Source organism: Xenopus tropicalis, chromosome 1 (assembly GCF_000004195.4).
Source record: "Xenopus tropicalis strain Nigerian chromosome 1, UCB_Xtro_10.0, whole genome shotgun sequence".
NCBI lineage: Eukaryota > Metazoa > Chordata > Amphibia > Anura > Pipidae > Xenopus > Xenopus tropicalis.
Window position 1 is genome coordinate 50,026,665 of NC_030677.2, and position 14,517 is coordinate 50,041,181.

At 38.9% G+C, this 14,517-nt stretch overlaps 1 protein-coding gene across 4 annotated transcripts in view; it reads left to right on the forward strand.

Moving 5' to 3' along the window:
• Positions 1–14,517, forward strand: part of nek1 (NIMA-related kinase 1) — a 58,441-nt gene that overhangs the window by 13,777 nt on the left and 30,147 nt on the right. The window contains exons 9-18 of one of the 4 annotated variants that reach the window (XM_012971595.3): positions 2,399–2,468; positions 3,045–3,202; positions 4,530–4,589; positions 4,808–4,873; positions 6,632–6,679; positions 8,086–8,160; positions 8,601–8,779; positions 8,866–8,988; positions 9,853–9,955; positions 13,704–13,787. In XM_012971595.3, coding sequence (XP_012827049.2) covers positions 2,399–2,468; positions 3,045–3,202; positions 4,530–4,589; positions 4,808–4,873; positions 6,632–6,679; positions 8,086–8,160; positions 8,601–8,779; positions 8,866–8,988; positions 9,853–9,955; positions 13,704–13,787 — 966 coding nt within the window. 4 annotated transcript variants of the gene reach the window in all.

The window sequence follows — 14,517 nt, forward strand, 5'->3', positions numbered from 1 at the left end:
ATGGATTAGTGTTTTAGCTGTTACTTGTGAAAGAAAGGGGCGTATCTTGGCAATATTGCGGAGGAAAAAACGGCAGGTTTTGGCAGTGTGATTAATATGGTTAGCGAAGGAGAGTGACTGGTCAAAGATAACCCTAAGGCAGCGTGCAGAATTTACAGGGTTGATGGTCATGCCATCAATAGTGATGGTGAAAGGAGGAGGAGGGCCAGGTTTGGGTGGGAAGACCATGAGCTCAGTTTTAGCTAGGTTAAGTTTGAGGTGGCGCCTGTTCATCCAGGAGGAGATAGCCAGGAGGCAGTTACCAATCTGGGTTTGAACATCAGCGGTTAGTGCAGGGGTGTCTAAATATATCTGGATGTCATCTGCATATAAGTGATATTTAAGACCAAAGGAAGAGATAAGGTCTCCCAAAGAGAGAGTATACAGGGAGAACAGCAAAGGACCAAGCACAGAGCCCTGAGGCACCCCCACACTAAGCGGAACCGGGGTAGAGGATTTGTTAGCAAGAGCGACAGAGAAGGAGCGGTTAGAGAGATAGGAAGAGAACCAGGATGCTGCTTGATCCCGGATACCCAGAGAATAGAGAATTTTCATAAGGATAGAATGGTCGACAGTATCAAAAGCAGAGGAAAGGTCTAGGAGAATGAGAACCGAGTAGCGTCCTTTGGCCTTGGCAGTCTGGAGATCATTTGCCACTCTATATAAGGCCGTCTCAGTGGAGTGCGCAGGCTGAAAACCAGACTGCATAGGGTCCAGCAGATTATGGGTGCAGAGGAAGTTAGTTACACGAGAAAAGACAAGACGTTCCAGGAGTTTAGAGGCTAGGGGCAGGAGAGAGACGGGACCCCTTAGTAATCCAAGTTCAAATCTTGTTGGTAAAAGAATAACATTTTAAATGTTAGAGTGAATTCTTTGCTCTGTAAACAGTGTATTTTAGAAATAAAAAGTACAACATAAAAATCAGACAGAATCCCTAAGTTGTTTTGTTTGTGTTGCTCTTTTAAGGATGCATCAGACTATCCAAAAAAGGATTTAGTTTAAAGGGATTCTGTCAGAATTTTTATGGTGTACTTTTTATTTCATTTAATATTCTTTTATTTTATTTAATAATTCACCCTAACATTTTATTCCCAAACCAACAAATGTGTTTGTTTAGCTGTGATATGTGTGTGTAGGCGCCATCTCAGTACATTGTGCCTGAGTCTGAGCAAAAGGGAGGGGGATGATGTCACATTTTAAAATTAAATTTAAAAACTGTTTGCTCTTTAAAAATGGATTTCAATGCAAGATTCTGCAGGCAGAGTGCTAGCAACTATTGCGTTTTGTAAAAAACATGTTTTCCTGTGACAGAATCCCCTTAATTTGTATCTTGTGATTTAAACACAGTTGATTAATTTCCTTATCTGTGAATAAAAAGATGATTACCCATTGTAAGTGTAAGGAGCACCGGAAGGCTAGGCGCAAATCTCCCACGGCACGCACGTATGCGCAGTAACGCTGGCACTGCTTGCCGCTGCGTTACAACTTGGCTTACGCCAATTTTGGAGCCAAATTTAAATAGCGCTCCTTGGTTTGTTTCAGTGCCAAAACTGGTTTAGTGTACTATGACTTTGCTAAAGCCTATGTTGTGATTTCTGCTGGTTTTTTACTTTTGCCTGTCCCTGACTTACCTTACTGCCTGCCACTGACCATTTGCCTGACTTTGACCTTGTATTCGCCTAATTCCTCTGGTGCCTCGTTGATTAACCTTGGTCATGTGTAGGATCCCTGTCAACGCCACTGCAGAAAATCCGGGGCTGCAAAAAGGCGTCGGGGAATTCCGGGGTTGGCAGGGCTCTCCTGCTTCACCTAGGAGGTTACTCCTGGCAGTATAACAGTAGGGAGCCATTTGGGCTATTTTACACCTGGACAGTAAATTATAGCAGCAAATCAGTTATTTTGAATTCTGCAGGAAGAATAATGAAAACAAAAAAGTAATTTGTTGCTATTGGTTACTGCACAAGTGATAACTCATTGGTCAATTTTGTACCAGTGTAGAATCCCCATAGTAAACAATAGTAACAAATCACTGATTGCAGTAGACAGCTAAAAACTAATTGCTGATTGGTTGCTATGGCTTATAGTTCTGTTACAAAATTGCTCTATGTTTTTAAATGAGGCCCACTGTGTTCTGTGACCCTCTCCTACATCTGTGCAGGCAAAGCAGCCCGTGAGGGGCCTGCTAGAGCAAAGTTGTTGCCAGTCAACAGATCAGCTTTTCTCTCAGCATCACTAGACTAGTTTGTAACATAGTTCAGAGGTGTACCTTTCCATAAATCCTGCATAAGTTTCCTCTTACTGTATATACTTAAAGTGTTGTGTTTTTTTTTTTATCTTCTACTTCCCTATGTGCAATCAGCATATTGCTGAAGAGTTTGGCCTGGGAGCCTTTGTGAATCACCCCAAACCTGGGATCCAAGCTGCAGCAGGCAAGTACATGCATTGTGCTGGGTCAGAGTGTTGCAATTATCCTTCATTATGTTAATATGCTGATTCATACCGTCCAACTGAGGTTTGAAGCATTTATTTCAATGCCATTCCAACTTTCCCAAAAAAGTTGAATGCTTACTGTGTGTAACAAGTTACTCTTCTGTGGTGATTTAGAAGAAAGGATATAAGTCATTTACCCTGCCATCTAAAAGCTGTTGAGGTCACGAACAAATCAATAAGAACAGTTGTTGGCAAATTGTAACAATCTTTATTAATTTGTGGTTTGAGAGGTTTTTTTGGTGGAGGAGGGGTTTGTATGTCCATGAATATTTGTGGAAAAATGTAAAAACCACAAAAAATTTGTGGTTTTCGTGTTCTTTTCATTTTTATTCCACAGTTTAGTTCGTTGGTGCTTTTTCAATTTGTTTTTTAATTTGTTTGTGGTTTCAGTGGCAATGAGTTTATTTATGGTTTAAAAAATCTCTAAAACCACGACCATCTGAATGTTCATAAATCTGGCCCTTACTGTCATAATTTTGATTTTAACATGCTGCATTATTGTTATACTTAATCAGCCAAAAGACCAACTCCAGCACAAGTGGTTCCTGCTTCCCCTCCTGCTCACAAAATCACTAAACCTGCTGCTAAATACGGAGTGCCTTTAACAACAAAAAAATCTTCAGATGCTGCAAAGAAGCATCATGATAAGAAACCCCAAATCAGACACAGACAGGTGAGTTGGTAATATCTTTGCACGGCTATATACCCATGTCTTGTTAGTAAACAAACAGGAGCTCTTTCTAGTATTCTTTAGTCAGGTTATTCCATGTTTGTCACATTACATTCTGCTAAGACAGGCTTGTGCAAGCCTGCCCCTGAGTTGGCAGTTTATGGGCACATGTATCATTCAGATTATTGTGTTGGTGGTAAAATCAGGCAAAGTTCTACTCATTTAGCAATCTCAACAAACAAGTACATCTTATAATGTATGGCCTGCTTTTGGATTGCCAACACAGCTTTTGTGCCATTCAGGTTTAATCACTCACTCAACTAATTTTAATATTGTCTAAATAGAATTTATGTTTAAATGTCCCTAAACCCTAAAGGTGGCCATACACGGGCCGATTGTAGCTGCCGATATCGATCTGATATATTGGACCGATTCGGCAGCTTATCGGCCAGTGTAGGGGCAGAAATGAGGGGCATGCCTGACTGATATCTGGCCTGAAATTGGGCAGATATTGATTGGGCAGGTTAAAAGATTTAGTTGGATCGGGGACCACATCAGCTCGTTGATGTGGTCCCCGAACCGACTGCCCCATTGCCTCCATTATAATTCAATTGTTTGGCCCCAGGGCCAAACGATCGAATAAGCCTACATGTTCCCCGATATCGCCACCCGTAGGTGGGGATATCGGGTGAAGATCCGCTCGCTTGGCGACCTCGCCAAGCGAGCGAATCTTCACGTGTATGGGCACTTTAAATGTGTTTTTTGGAGTAATCCAAATAAAATGGCAAATTATGTAGAAAATACATAAAACCAAACTGCCGTTATGGTTGTCTAATTATACAGTGCTTGCCCTTGCCTCATTTGAGTATTGGCCAATTAAGGAGGAGAAAAAATATTTATACTACTGCACTGTGTGCAGTTCAAAGTATTTGGAGTTATTGCTCATTTATATATATATTATATAATACACAGCTGCTTATGGTTTACTTGGTCCTCGAACAACAGATAGAGCCCCTATCTGGACACCTTAGTGTAGCAACATTCTGGGTACCATTTTGGAATTGGTGCTTAATAATCCCTGTGCTAAACTGACTTTTATTTTGTTTTAATTATTGGTTTCCCTTGATACTGTTTAATGGATGAAACTGATGCTAGCACAGCAGTCTGATGGTTGTTAACTTTTTCTTAGCAGTGAAACTGTATTGAACTTTTGCAGCATTGTCAGTGCCATTTTTTATTATTCCAGTGATTCCTAATTGTCATATTGCGCAGCTTCATGCAGGGAACATCTGGAATTCTAATCTAATGTATAGTTTCACTCTTTGTCCAGGCCCCAGCAGTACCACTGAAGAAAGTGAATCCTGTAGACGAAAGGAGGAAAATGTTTGAGGTATACAGAAAGTTGCCCATATTTCTGTCTCAGAACTGTCAGCTACACAGATTAGCTGCAGGGAAACCTTCAAACCTTTCCTCCTTGTTTAGTGTTCTCACCCTTTAACCTTCAGTCACTTCTACTTCATGGCTCAGCCGCCACTAACCTGTTGGGTTGGAAGAAGTACCTTTACTTACATTGCTGCTAGGAGTTATTTAGAATTGCATTTCTTGCAGGACGGGGCCAAGAAAAAAAGGATGGATGTTAGACAACTGGAGAAGGAAAAAAGACAACGGGAACAGGTATTATTTGTGGCTCTCTACTTGCTTTAAGGGACGCTGACATGTTCCAATTAAGAAATGGTAACTTATTTTGTCTTGATCTCTGGTGACTCTTAAAGGAGAATGAAAGCCTAACTAAAGACGTAGGCTAGAAATGTTGTAAATTATGTTTTGTGCTTCTGTACCAGCCCAAGGCAACCACAGCCCTTTAGCAATAAAGATCTATGTCCCCGAAGATGCCCCCAGTAGCTCCCCATCTTCTTTTCTGCTGATTCACTGCACAAGCTCGGTGCTGCTGTCACTTACTGAGCTTAGGGGCAGCTGCACAATATAATGTATATATGGGATATAAATGTCACAATATTAGGCTGATTAGTAATTAACACAGATGATTACTGCATGGCAGCTCTGAAACCAGTGCTATTAGCATCAGACTTTAATCATCAGCCCATTAGGATCAGCTTAAATAACAAACATCATTTTCTTTGCTTGATAATTTCAGACGACCCCTTAGCTTCTCAACAGCTGCTGAGAATCAGCAGTATGTGAGTGTGGCAGACACTTCTAGCAGAAGTGTCCATTATGGTCACTCCTGTGACTTTAAAGGACTGGATTATTACTACTATAGAGGTGTTGAATCTTTAGGCTGGTTCAATAAGCTTATTATATAAAATACGGCATGTCTAGCCATATTCATTTTTAGGGTTTAGTCCTCCTTTAAAGGGGACCTGTCACCCTAAGAAATAGTTCCAAACTCTCTTCTGTTGTGTTTGTGTAGCAAAATAAACTTTACTGACACTAAAAATTCTTTAAATCTCGTTTCCTTAATTGTTTTGGAATTCACAATTAGAGCACATAGACTGGTGCCATTTTGTGAACACTTTTATTAAGGCAAGCTTTGCAGTGGCTCCAAATCATGTGTATTCACTAGAATAGGGAACCTAATGCCCATGCACAGCAGTGAGGGGGGGATGTGAGGAATGCAGTGATGCTAAATGGAAAGGGTAAGCCCCGTCCCCATGTCTGAGGCATAGAGATGGGGCAGGGCAGGCATTATATTGACCGCTTTTTAAATACTGGTATCGGACCCCTTATCCGGAAACCCATTATCCAGAAAGCTCCGAATTACGGAAAGCCTGTCTCCCATAGACTTCATTATAAGCAAATAATTCAGAATTTTAAAACTGATTTCCTTTTTTTATGTAGAAATAAAACAGAACCTTGTAATTGATCCCAACTAAGATATAAATAATCCTTATTGGAGGCAAAACAATCCTATTGGGTTTAATTAATGTTTTATTAATTTTTTAGTAGACTTAAGGTATGGAGATCCAAATTATGGAAAGACCCCTTATCCGGAATACCCTTGGTCCCGAGCATTCTGGATAATGGGTCCTATACCTGCACCTTAATAACAGGTATTGATGGATGTGCTTGTAACAAAAAAATTGGTTTCATTTTTAGTTTGAAGAGGGCTTTTATTATACAGATTTTTATCTGTGGGTGACAGGTCCCATTTAATAATTTTTGTGCCTTTATTGTAGTTCTCTGGATATGCACTGGAAGTTCAGTGAAGAGAATCTGTTAAATCTATAGAGCTTAGCATGCATAGTAACTTATCTCCATGCTTTTATGGTGCCAGAAGTAATTTATTTATCCCTACACATTTCTGCTGTTTAAAGCAGTCCTTGGTCTCTTGCCTAATGCAGATACTCTAATGGTTCCCCCTTTTTAAAATATGCTTTACTGAAAAGATTGTTTCTGTTATTGCCATTTTAGTTTAATCTACTAAGGGCCGAACAGATGAGGAGACTGGAAAAGGAAAGGGTAAGATTATGTACATGCATAATGTTCTTAAATGTACCTGTTGTCCCTAAGTCTATATTTTTTATCCTCTTTGGTCATGTTTGGCCCGCCAGGAAACCTTAGACCAACTCTCCAAACAATGTTCTTACCTCTGTTTACCTTCTTTGGTCTACTTGTCTCTTCTTTTTTCATACTCTTCTCTATCCTTCCCTCTATTTCTTTAGTTTCATACAGAAATAGGGAATACCCATGGCATAAACATACAAGACAGAATTCATATACAGATATGGGAACCCTTATCTGGAACATTTGTCGAGAAAGCTCAAAATTACAGGAAGGCCATCTCCCATGTTAAGCAAATAATTCTAATTTGTGTGAAAAATGAGAAACGTTTTCCTTTTTCTTTGTAATAATAAATCTTGCCTTGTAAATTGCCTTGTACTTGATTCCAACTAAACTACTGGATGCTTAACTGTTATTTAGCAGACTTAAGGCACGTTGATTCATATTGCGGAAAGATCCCTTATCTGGAAAACACTAGGTCCCTTGCATCCTGGATACTAGATCCCACTTGTGCAAAATATGACAACACCTTGCTTACAGTATTGTAACAATGATCCTGTGGGAATATGTACCATGTATCCATTTTGCTGGATACTACTAAATATACTTAACGTCTTAAGCTTCAGCTATAATTATTCCTTTCATACACTAAATTTGCATGACCAGTAGATGTCAGCAGAGTAATTGCAAGTTTTTCTGAAGGAAAGCTGCATAAATACAATCTTCTATATGTACGAATGTACAAAACTGCCTAAGCAAATTGTGTTATATACAAGCAGTACATTAATGGAACTTACTGGGAACAATATAATTATAAAAGATGAATAACTAAATATAATATATTCTTTTACACTAAAAAGTGTTAAGATTAAAATAGATCTTATGCCAGTGCTGCAAGGGGTTTGAGTTTAGCTTTGAACATATTGAGAGAGTATTCTCTACAGAAGATTTTGTTGTCCCATCTTATGCAGCATTGTAGTATAGTATTGCATATCTCATGCATGCAGCCAAAGTATCCATGACATTGAATGTTTATTGGAAGAGTAAAGGCAATATTGACAAACTGTTTTTGGTCTGGTTGCGCTGAGGTGCCATTGTATTGGTTCTAAAGTACAGCGGCTACATTTCCTTTAAACTAAATTGTTACTGCAGCTAAACATTAATCCTGTGGGCAGTATTTATCATGAGCTGCTCCTAAATATGGTTGTAGTTATCTTACACAGCTCCTCTGAACTGTCCTAGTAAAGAATATACTTTTTTGCAGACTTTCCCAGATTTCCAGAATCTTACTGCTTGTTTATAAGACTAGTTCTAATAAAAAAACATGTCAGGCTGCAACACTGACGCTATATTGTTATTTCTAGTTGGAGCGAATAAATCGTGCACGAGAGCAAGGCTGGAGAAATGTAATCAGCTCAGGAGGAAGCGGAGATATTAAGGTATGAGGGGACTCATACCTGAAATAAAGTCAATCGTATGAAATATGTGCTTATAAACAAGATTCACATTTCATTCAAGTGGAATGGGACATTGGGATATAATCCTTAGTTCACATTCCTGTTGTTTCAAACTGATAAAAGCCACTACTTTTTTATTTTTTATGTACACTACATTCAGTAAAAGTGTCATTATTTTCTTTTTGAGAATACTATTGGAAAATTAAGGTGGATCTTGTCTGTTTCCGTAAGGATCACCATCGGCTTATCTCTGATGAGCCCAACAATATAAAATGCAATCAAGCTCAGAAGGACTTGGTAGTTAGAGATACCATTGATACTGATGAAACAACTCTGCTTGTTGTATTAAATACAATGCCTGTATGTGTTGATATAGTACACCCAGTATGTAGTATAATGTTATTGACCATCTATTGTTTTAGGCACCTTATTTTGGTGGAGGGGGAGGTGTAGCACCCCCACAAGGCATGGGTAGAGGTCCCTATGAGCATTACCATTCCATTTTTGATCAGATGCAGCAGCAGAAGGAAAACATCAAAGCAGCAGTGGAAAAAGAGGTGAAACTAAAGGCAGATATCCAAAATCCTGACACTTATAGCAGGTAAGAATGGATTTTAGCTGGTTTGAATGCATAGTTTGAATTCTCGACAAGTACAAGGATCTCTCACAGATTTGTGTTGCCTACAGAGTTCCTAAGCATCCTGAACAAGAAAATTGTCCTTCAGCTCATTCTCCATTCCCAGATGGTGATGCAGTGAGAAGGGAACTGAAGAGGCTGCAAGAAGTACACAATCAAGCCATTGGCAACAAGTTGGTTTTTATATCTAATTTGTATTGTAGGTTGATAAGCAGATCTTCTCCTTTTCATTCTTTCTCTTGTTATCCATTATACAAGGTTCTGTGTAGCATAACTCTGTTTTATATTGTAATGTAAAAACAACTATGGCATTGTAGTCCAGTCTATACTTCAACCACCTAGTGCTAAATGGCACATAGTGGATCTGGACCATGACTCTACTCCTGTTTGCTCTTTATTTACCTTTGTGGGGCACCTCCCACTTAGTGTTACTGCAATATGAACATTGGCTTGCTGTCGGAATCAGAATCTTGCAGACCTGGTAGAGGAAGGCAACTTTAAAAACTATGACCAAATCAAGACCAGACTACCAGGAAGACCATCTAAATTATTTAAATACCTGCAATTAAAACAAGCTTTTTGGCAACAATTAATAATAATTACAGATCAGCTAGATATGAGTATACATTATGGTTTAGCAACCAATTGAAGCTAGTTACCAAACTTTATAGAATTTTAATTGCTTTGATACCCCTCCATTCCTAGCCTCTTTTAGAAAAAGGGAAAAGGGTCATACCCAGACTAGACCCAGACAACTGAGACAAGGCAACATCTAAAGCCTATGGCTACTTAAATCCATCTGAAGACAGGACAATTTTAAATACATGATCGTAAAAGGACAAGAACCAAGGCCACATTTAGAAATGTTATTTAGTCATGCCCCAGTATACAAACCTACTTATATGTGAACTCCACTGCAAATTTAACACTTCCAGGAAGTTTCCCTAAAAGTGTGTCTGATGGAAGTAATAAATTACATTGTCTTGCAAAATAACTATAACAATAATGACAATTTATGTCATGTTTTCTGTCTTTAGGATTCAAGGACACGTTTCTGCAGAAAAGGCAAGACAGGTTGAAGAGTTTTTGCAACGGAAGCATGAAGCAATGCAAAATAAGGCTCGAGCAGAGGGACATATGGTAGGGAAACAGCATGTTTACACTTTTCTTTTATAGGGCTCATTTGCAAAGGCAGCGAAAGAGCAAAATTCAGATGCAAGTTACTATGTTTTTTACCCACAATGCAGCTTTTCGTTTTTCAATGTGATAGAGATAACCCACTAAGTAGTTTCTGCCCCTTGTCTCCTGTCTTGAATGCTTTCCTTATAGGCCTGTATGGTCCCCAATGATCTTTGTCTAGGGCAGTAATCCCCAACCAGTGGCTCACCAACCCCTTGGATGTTGCTCCCAGTGGCCTCAGTGCCTGTGCTCGTTTTTTAATTTCTGTCTTGAGGGCAAGCTTTAGTTGCAAAAAAAGATAAAAAAAAATGTTTATTGCCACATCCTCTTGTAGGCTGCCAGGCTAAAAAGGGGCTACCAAAAGCCAATCACATCCCATATTTGGCACCCTCAGGAAATTTTTGCATGCTTATGATTCTCTCCAACCTTTTTGACATATGAATGTGGCTCATGGGTAAAGGTTGGGGAGTTACCATTTACACTGATCTTCCTATGTGTTATATCCTGTTACCCTGCTCAGCACCAATAGGGTTATAGAAAACATAAAGAAGGGTTTGAGCCAGTATAATTTGTTTTGTATATTTCAGGAAGCTTCTTTATCTCTTTTATCATCATTTAGTATTAAATAACCAAGGTCATTAAAAATTGAGCTCCCATGAAAGCAAGCTTACCTGGTGCTCTGTGTAATAATTTTGTGCCTCATAGTAGACGAGAGAACCCTACATCTATCATCACAAAAGCACCTCTGGCAGAGAGAATTAGGACATATGCCCACCCACAAAACAATGTAAAATTGTTCAACATGCTCTTCAGAGCACTTTTGAACCTTTTTGCACTTTTAAACTGCATGGGTCCTTTAATCTGCTGATGCAGGAAATGTATCTTGATGGATTTCTGCTCAGTTCTCTCACTCAGTATGACCAGAGCTATAGAAGTTGTGCAGAGAAGCATAAGGAAATGCTTCCCGCTTTAGTAACTTGAACTTTTGCTCCAACAAAACAGCAGGGGGCATTCCTGTTAATGATGCTGATGCCAACATAGGGGCTGATTTTTGGCATGCATTTATCGGAGAATCATTCCCATGTGGCATTAGCCTCACACACCTATGATATTAGCAGTGTACTAACTGTCATCATCTACAAAAAAAAAAAAGCAATCTAAATTCCATAAGTGTTCAGATGAGCATAGTGAGTAATTGTATAAATTGAATGGGTGGCTTTATGTCAGATCTTTCAGTCTCATGTCCCTGTGCTCAACAGTTATGGAAGGGACAAAAAAATCAAGAATTTAATAAATAATATCATGGGGAAACAGGAGACCCTTTTCTTATGTTTTGGCTTGGCAATCCAATAAGACAAATACCTGTCTCTGTGACAAAGACACCGTAGTTATGGTTTGAGGAGTTATGGTGATTCGGGGGTGGTTTTTTTAGATGTGAAAACAAAACTTAGCTGATTTCCACAGACAGGCAGAGAAAAGGCAGATCTGCTGTATTCCACGCTGTGTTCTGCATGCATTGACTGGCACAGTATCGGCCTGTTGGGACACAAACTGGACAGATTTTGGTGTATAACATGATTCATTTTAGCACTGAAATCCAAAGAACATAGAATGCGCCACTAGCCTTAGGTGTCCCAATGATTTATCAAATGCATTGATTCACAATACAGGAATTTCGGCATTCATTCAGTTTCAGCTTGCAGTATGTTGGCAATTCACTTTTGCTTGGCTGTGGTTGGCACACATGTAAAAGTTGCAAAAGATTCATATAGTGGATGCTTATATCAGCTATCAATGGCTGTAAGCAGCATAATGTAACAGTTTTTCATTTTTGGTATCTTTTGTGTGGAATGATGTTATTAATCTGTTGGATAGCAGAGTACAGTAAGTCACATGAAATGTACATCCTGTGGTGTAATACATTATACACATTATAAACTACTGTACATATAATCATACATTCTACTGTGCTATAGTTGGTATCCAGTACAAAGTACATTTTACGCTGCACACTTATATACATGTTGTATGGTATGCACTTAAATGAGCCACACATTACAAAGTACCTTCCATGGAACTTGCTGTCATGCTTGTTATTAAATATAAAGCACATACAATGATAATTGCTATATTAAATTATAGCATTAAATTCAGACTTGCATGCTAGAAATATCAAAAGACTGCAGAACTCGTAGGACATGTTTGAATTAGAACAAGGTGTATTTTGGAGACCATCTTCTAACTTCTAATATCTATACCAACTTTAGCCTAGGTTTACAATATGTTGCAATCATTCCTTGTGCATTTTTCTGGACATTAATTAGCCTTATTCAAGCCAAATATAATTCCCCTGTGTTAGATCCGGCAATATAAATTATTTTATCACGTAAAAAACCATACCATTTATTAAAGTCTTTGTTTATGTGTGTGGGTGTGTGTGTGTCCTGAAAACCCAATGCCAGATGCAGCGAGGTGGTGCAGCTTATAATTCATTGCCATTAACTCACTCTTTCTTGCTGGCTTTGCTAAAATAATTCATTGCATTAATCTATGGTTTTGTGTTTAGTTTAGCAAGGAGACTCACAGCATTGGAATTCTGGGTTTAAACATATGGAGGTTACAGATAAAACCACTGAACATTTACACAAGCTTTGCTCAGGCAGCAAAAATCGATAGTAGATCAGTGGTCTTGACCCTGCCTTTCATTTATTGCTGCACTTTAGTATGATAGGTTGGCTTTGCCAAATTTCTTTACATAGCCGCTCAGCAATCAGGTCATTATTTACAATCACTACCAAGCAAATTGAGCAATTGTCAGTATTTTGGGGTTTCCATGCTAATTTCTTCCACATCAAAATGTGACGTCATTATTGATCACTTAGAATGGAAAACCTGTGCTGTGGAATATGTTGGCTCTTTATAAATACATGATAAATCTAAACTGTGCAGCATTTTTCTAGAACATCTCTTTCAATTCCCATTCCATTCTAAACCCTATTTATATGGTAGGGTTCGGATTCCTAGGATCCTTGCAAGAATCAATTAAATATGTTCACAATCTGAAATGAATCTGTCCTTATTATATCCAAGAGGTTTTGATCCTCCAAGCACATCCATTTGAATAGAAGGATTAACTAATCCAACCCTCCCATGATAGTGCAACACAATTTTAAATGCTTGAATAATTTTGAAGTTTAAACTTTTTCCATTTTTATGGATTACCAAATTCCATATGTTGCTGTTCTACCTGTGCTGACTTGTGAAGAGCAACCAACGGGCCAGTGGCACATAGGGCTGTTGGATTGCCCCAATCTACCTTGAGGAAGTGTTGTGATCCAGCAGTAGGAACCACTAATAATCATTTCAAGTGCTTCTTGTATAGTTACTTTAATACATGTCTGCAATAGCTTTGCCTTGAGCCATAAGCAAAATACTTTCCACTAACAGATGCTCTTAGTGCTTTCTCCTCATTTGGATTGCTAAGTGCTGATTTGGAAAGAGCAAGCTCACATACACATTTCTACTCTTTAGAGTAAAGATAACTGAGTTCACTGTTCGGCTTTATAGGTCATTGGAAATTACTAATTTTTGGGGTTTAAGACAGAGGATTACAAGGGGAATGAGGAAAGGGATGAGCAGTAACATAGATGATTTCAAAAGGGCTGTAGCTCCTGCCATTCTTACATGTGATGCATTGAATGGTGAACAGGACGCAGTGCACAACCTGGCAGCTATCTGTGGAGGCAGGCCAAATTCTGCAGGAGGAGGCAAGGCACGCAACAGAGAAGAAAAGGTAGGCTTCAGCATGCCTGCGCCCCCTCACTGCCCCATTACCTGACACCACCGTATCCTTGTGCATGCTCCCCAAATGTTTTGCCTAACAAATATTGTGGAAAGCTTTGGAGGAGTCCAAAATTTATTTAACACATCACTGCTGGAGGCTGAAAAGGCTAACCAATTTAATCCTTAATGGATCAGGAATGTGCAAGAATCTTCTTTGCCTATCTGCTGTTTGCCATATCATGCTATTTGTTGTATGTTTTTCATTTTTCATGTGTTTATTGTTTGCTAGCATCTCAGTGTCTGAATGGTTTTGTGGTCTTTCTGTTATCCGATTAATGCGTTGTGAGCCCCTGTTGTGTGCAAAGAGATTTGTTAAAGTCTGCCATGCTTTGCTACTTTGCATTTCTTGTATCCTTGTTTGGCTTTTCTGTGGATAAAGCTTTACTCAGCTAATTTGTTTCTGCAGTTATCATCCTGTGTGATAACATGGTTATTTACCTGTGGTACCCATTATAACTTAACACATGGACAGTCTTTATAAAGTGCATCTTTCTATGCCAAACCTACAACCATCCTGTTGCTTCGTGACTTTTCCTCAGACATTATACCTAATTACAATGGTAACTAATCATTAAGTATGTTAAAGCTTTATTATGTTGATCCAAGAGAAGGCAAACCAGACAACCCATTCATCGCCATTTCTCTTGTCAAGTAAGTCAGCTCCTGCAATCAAATGGCTC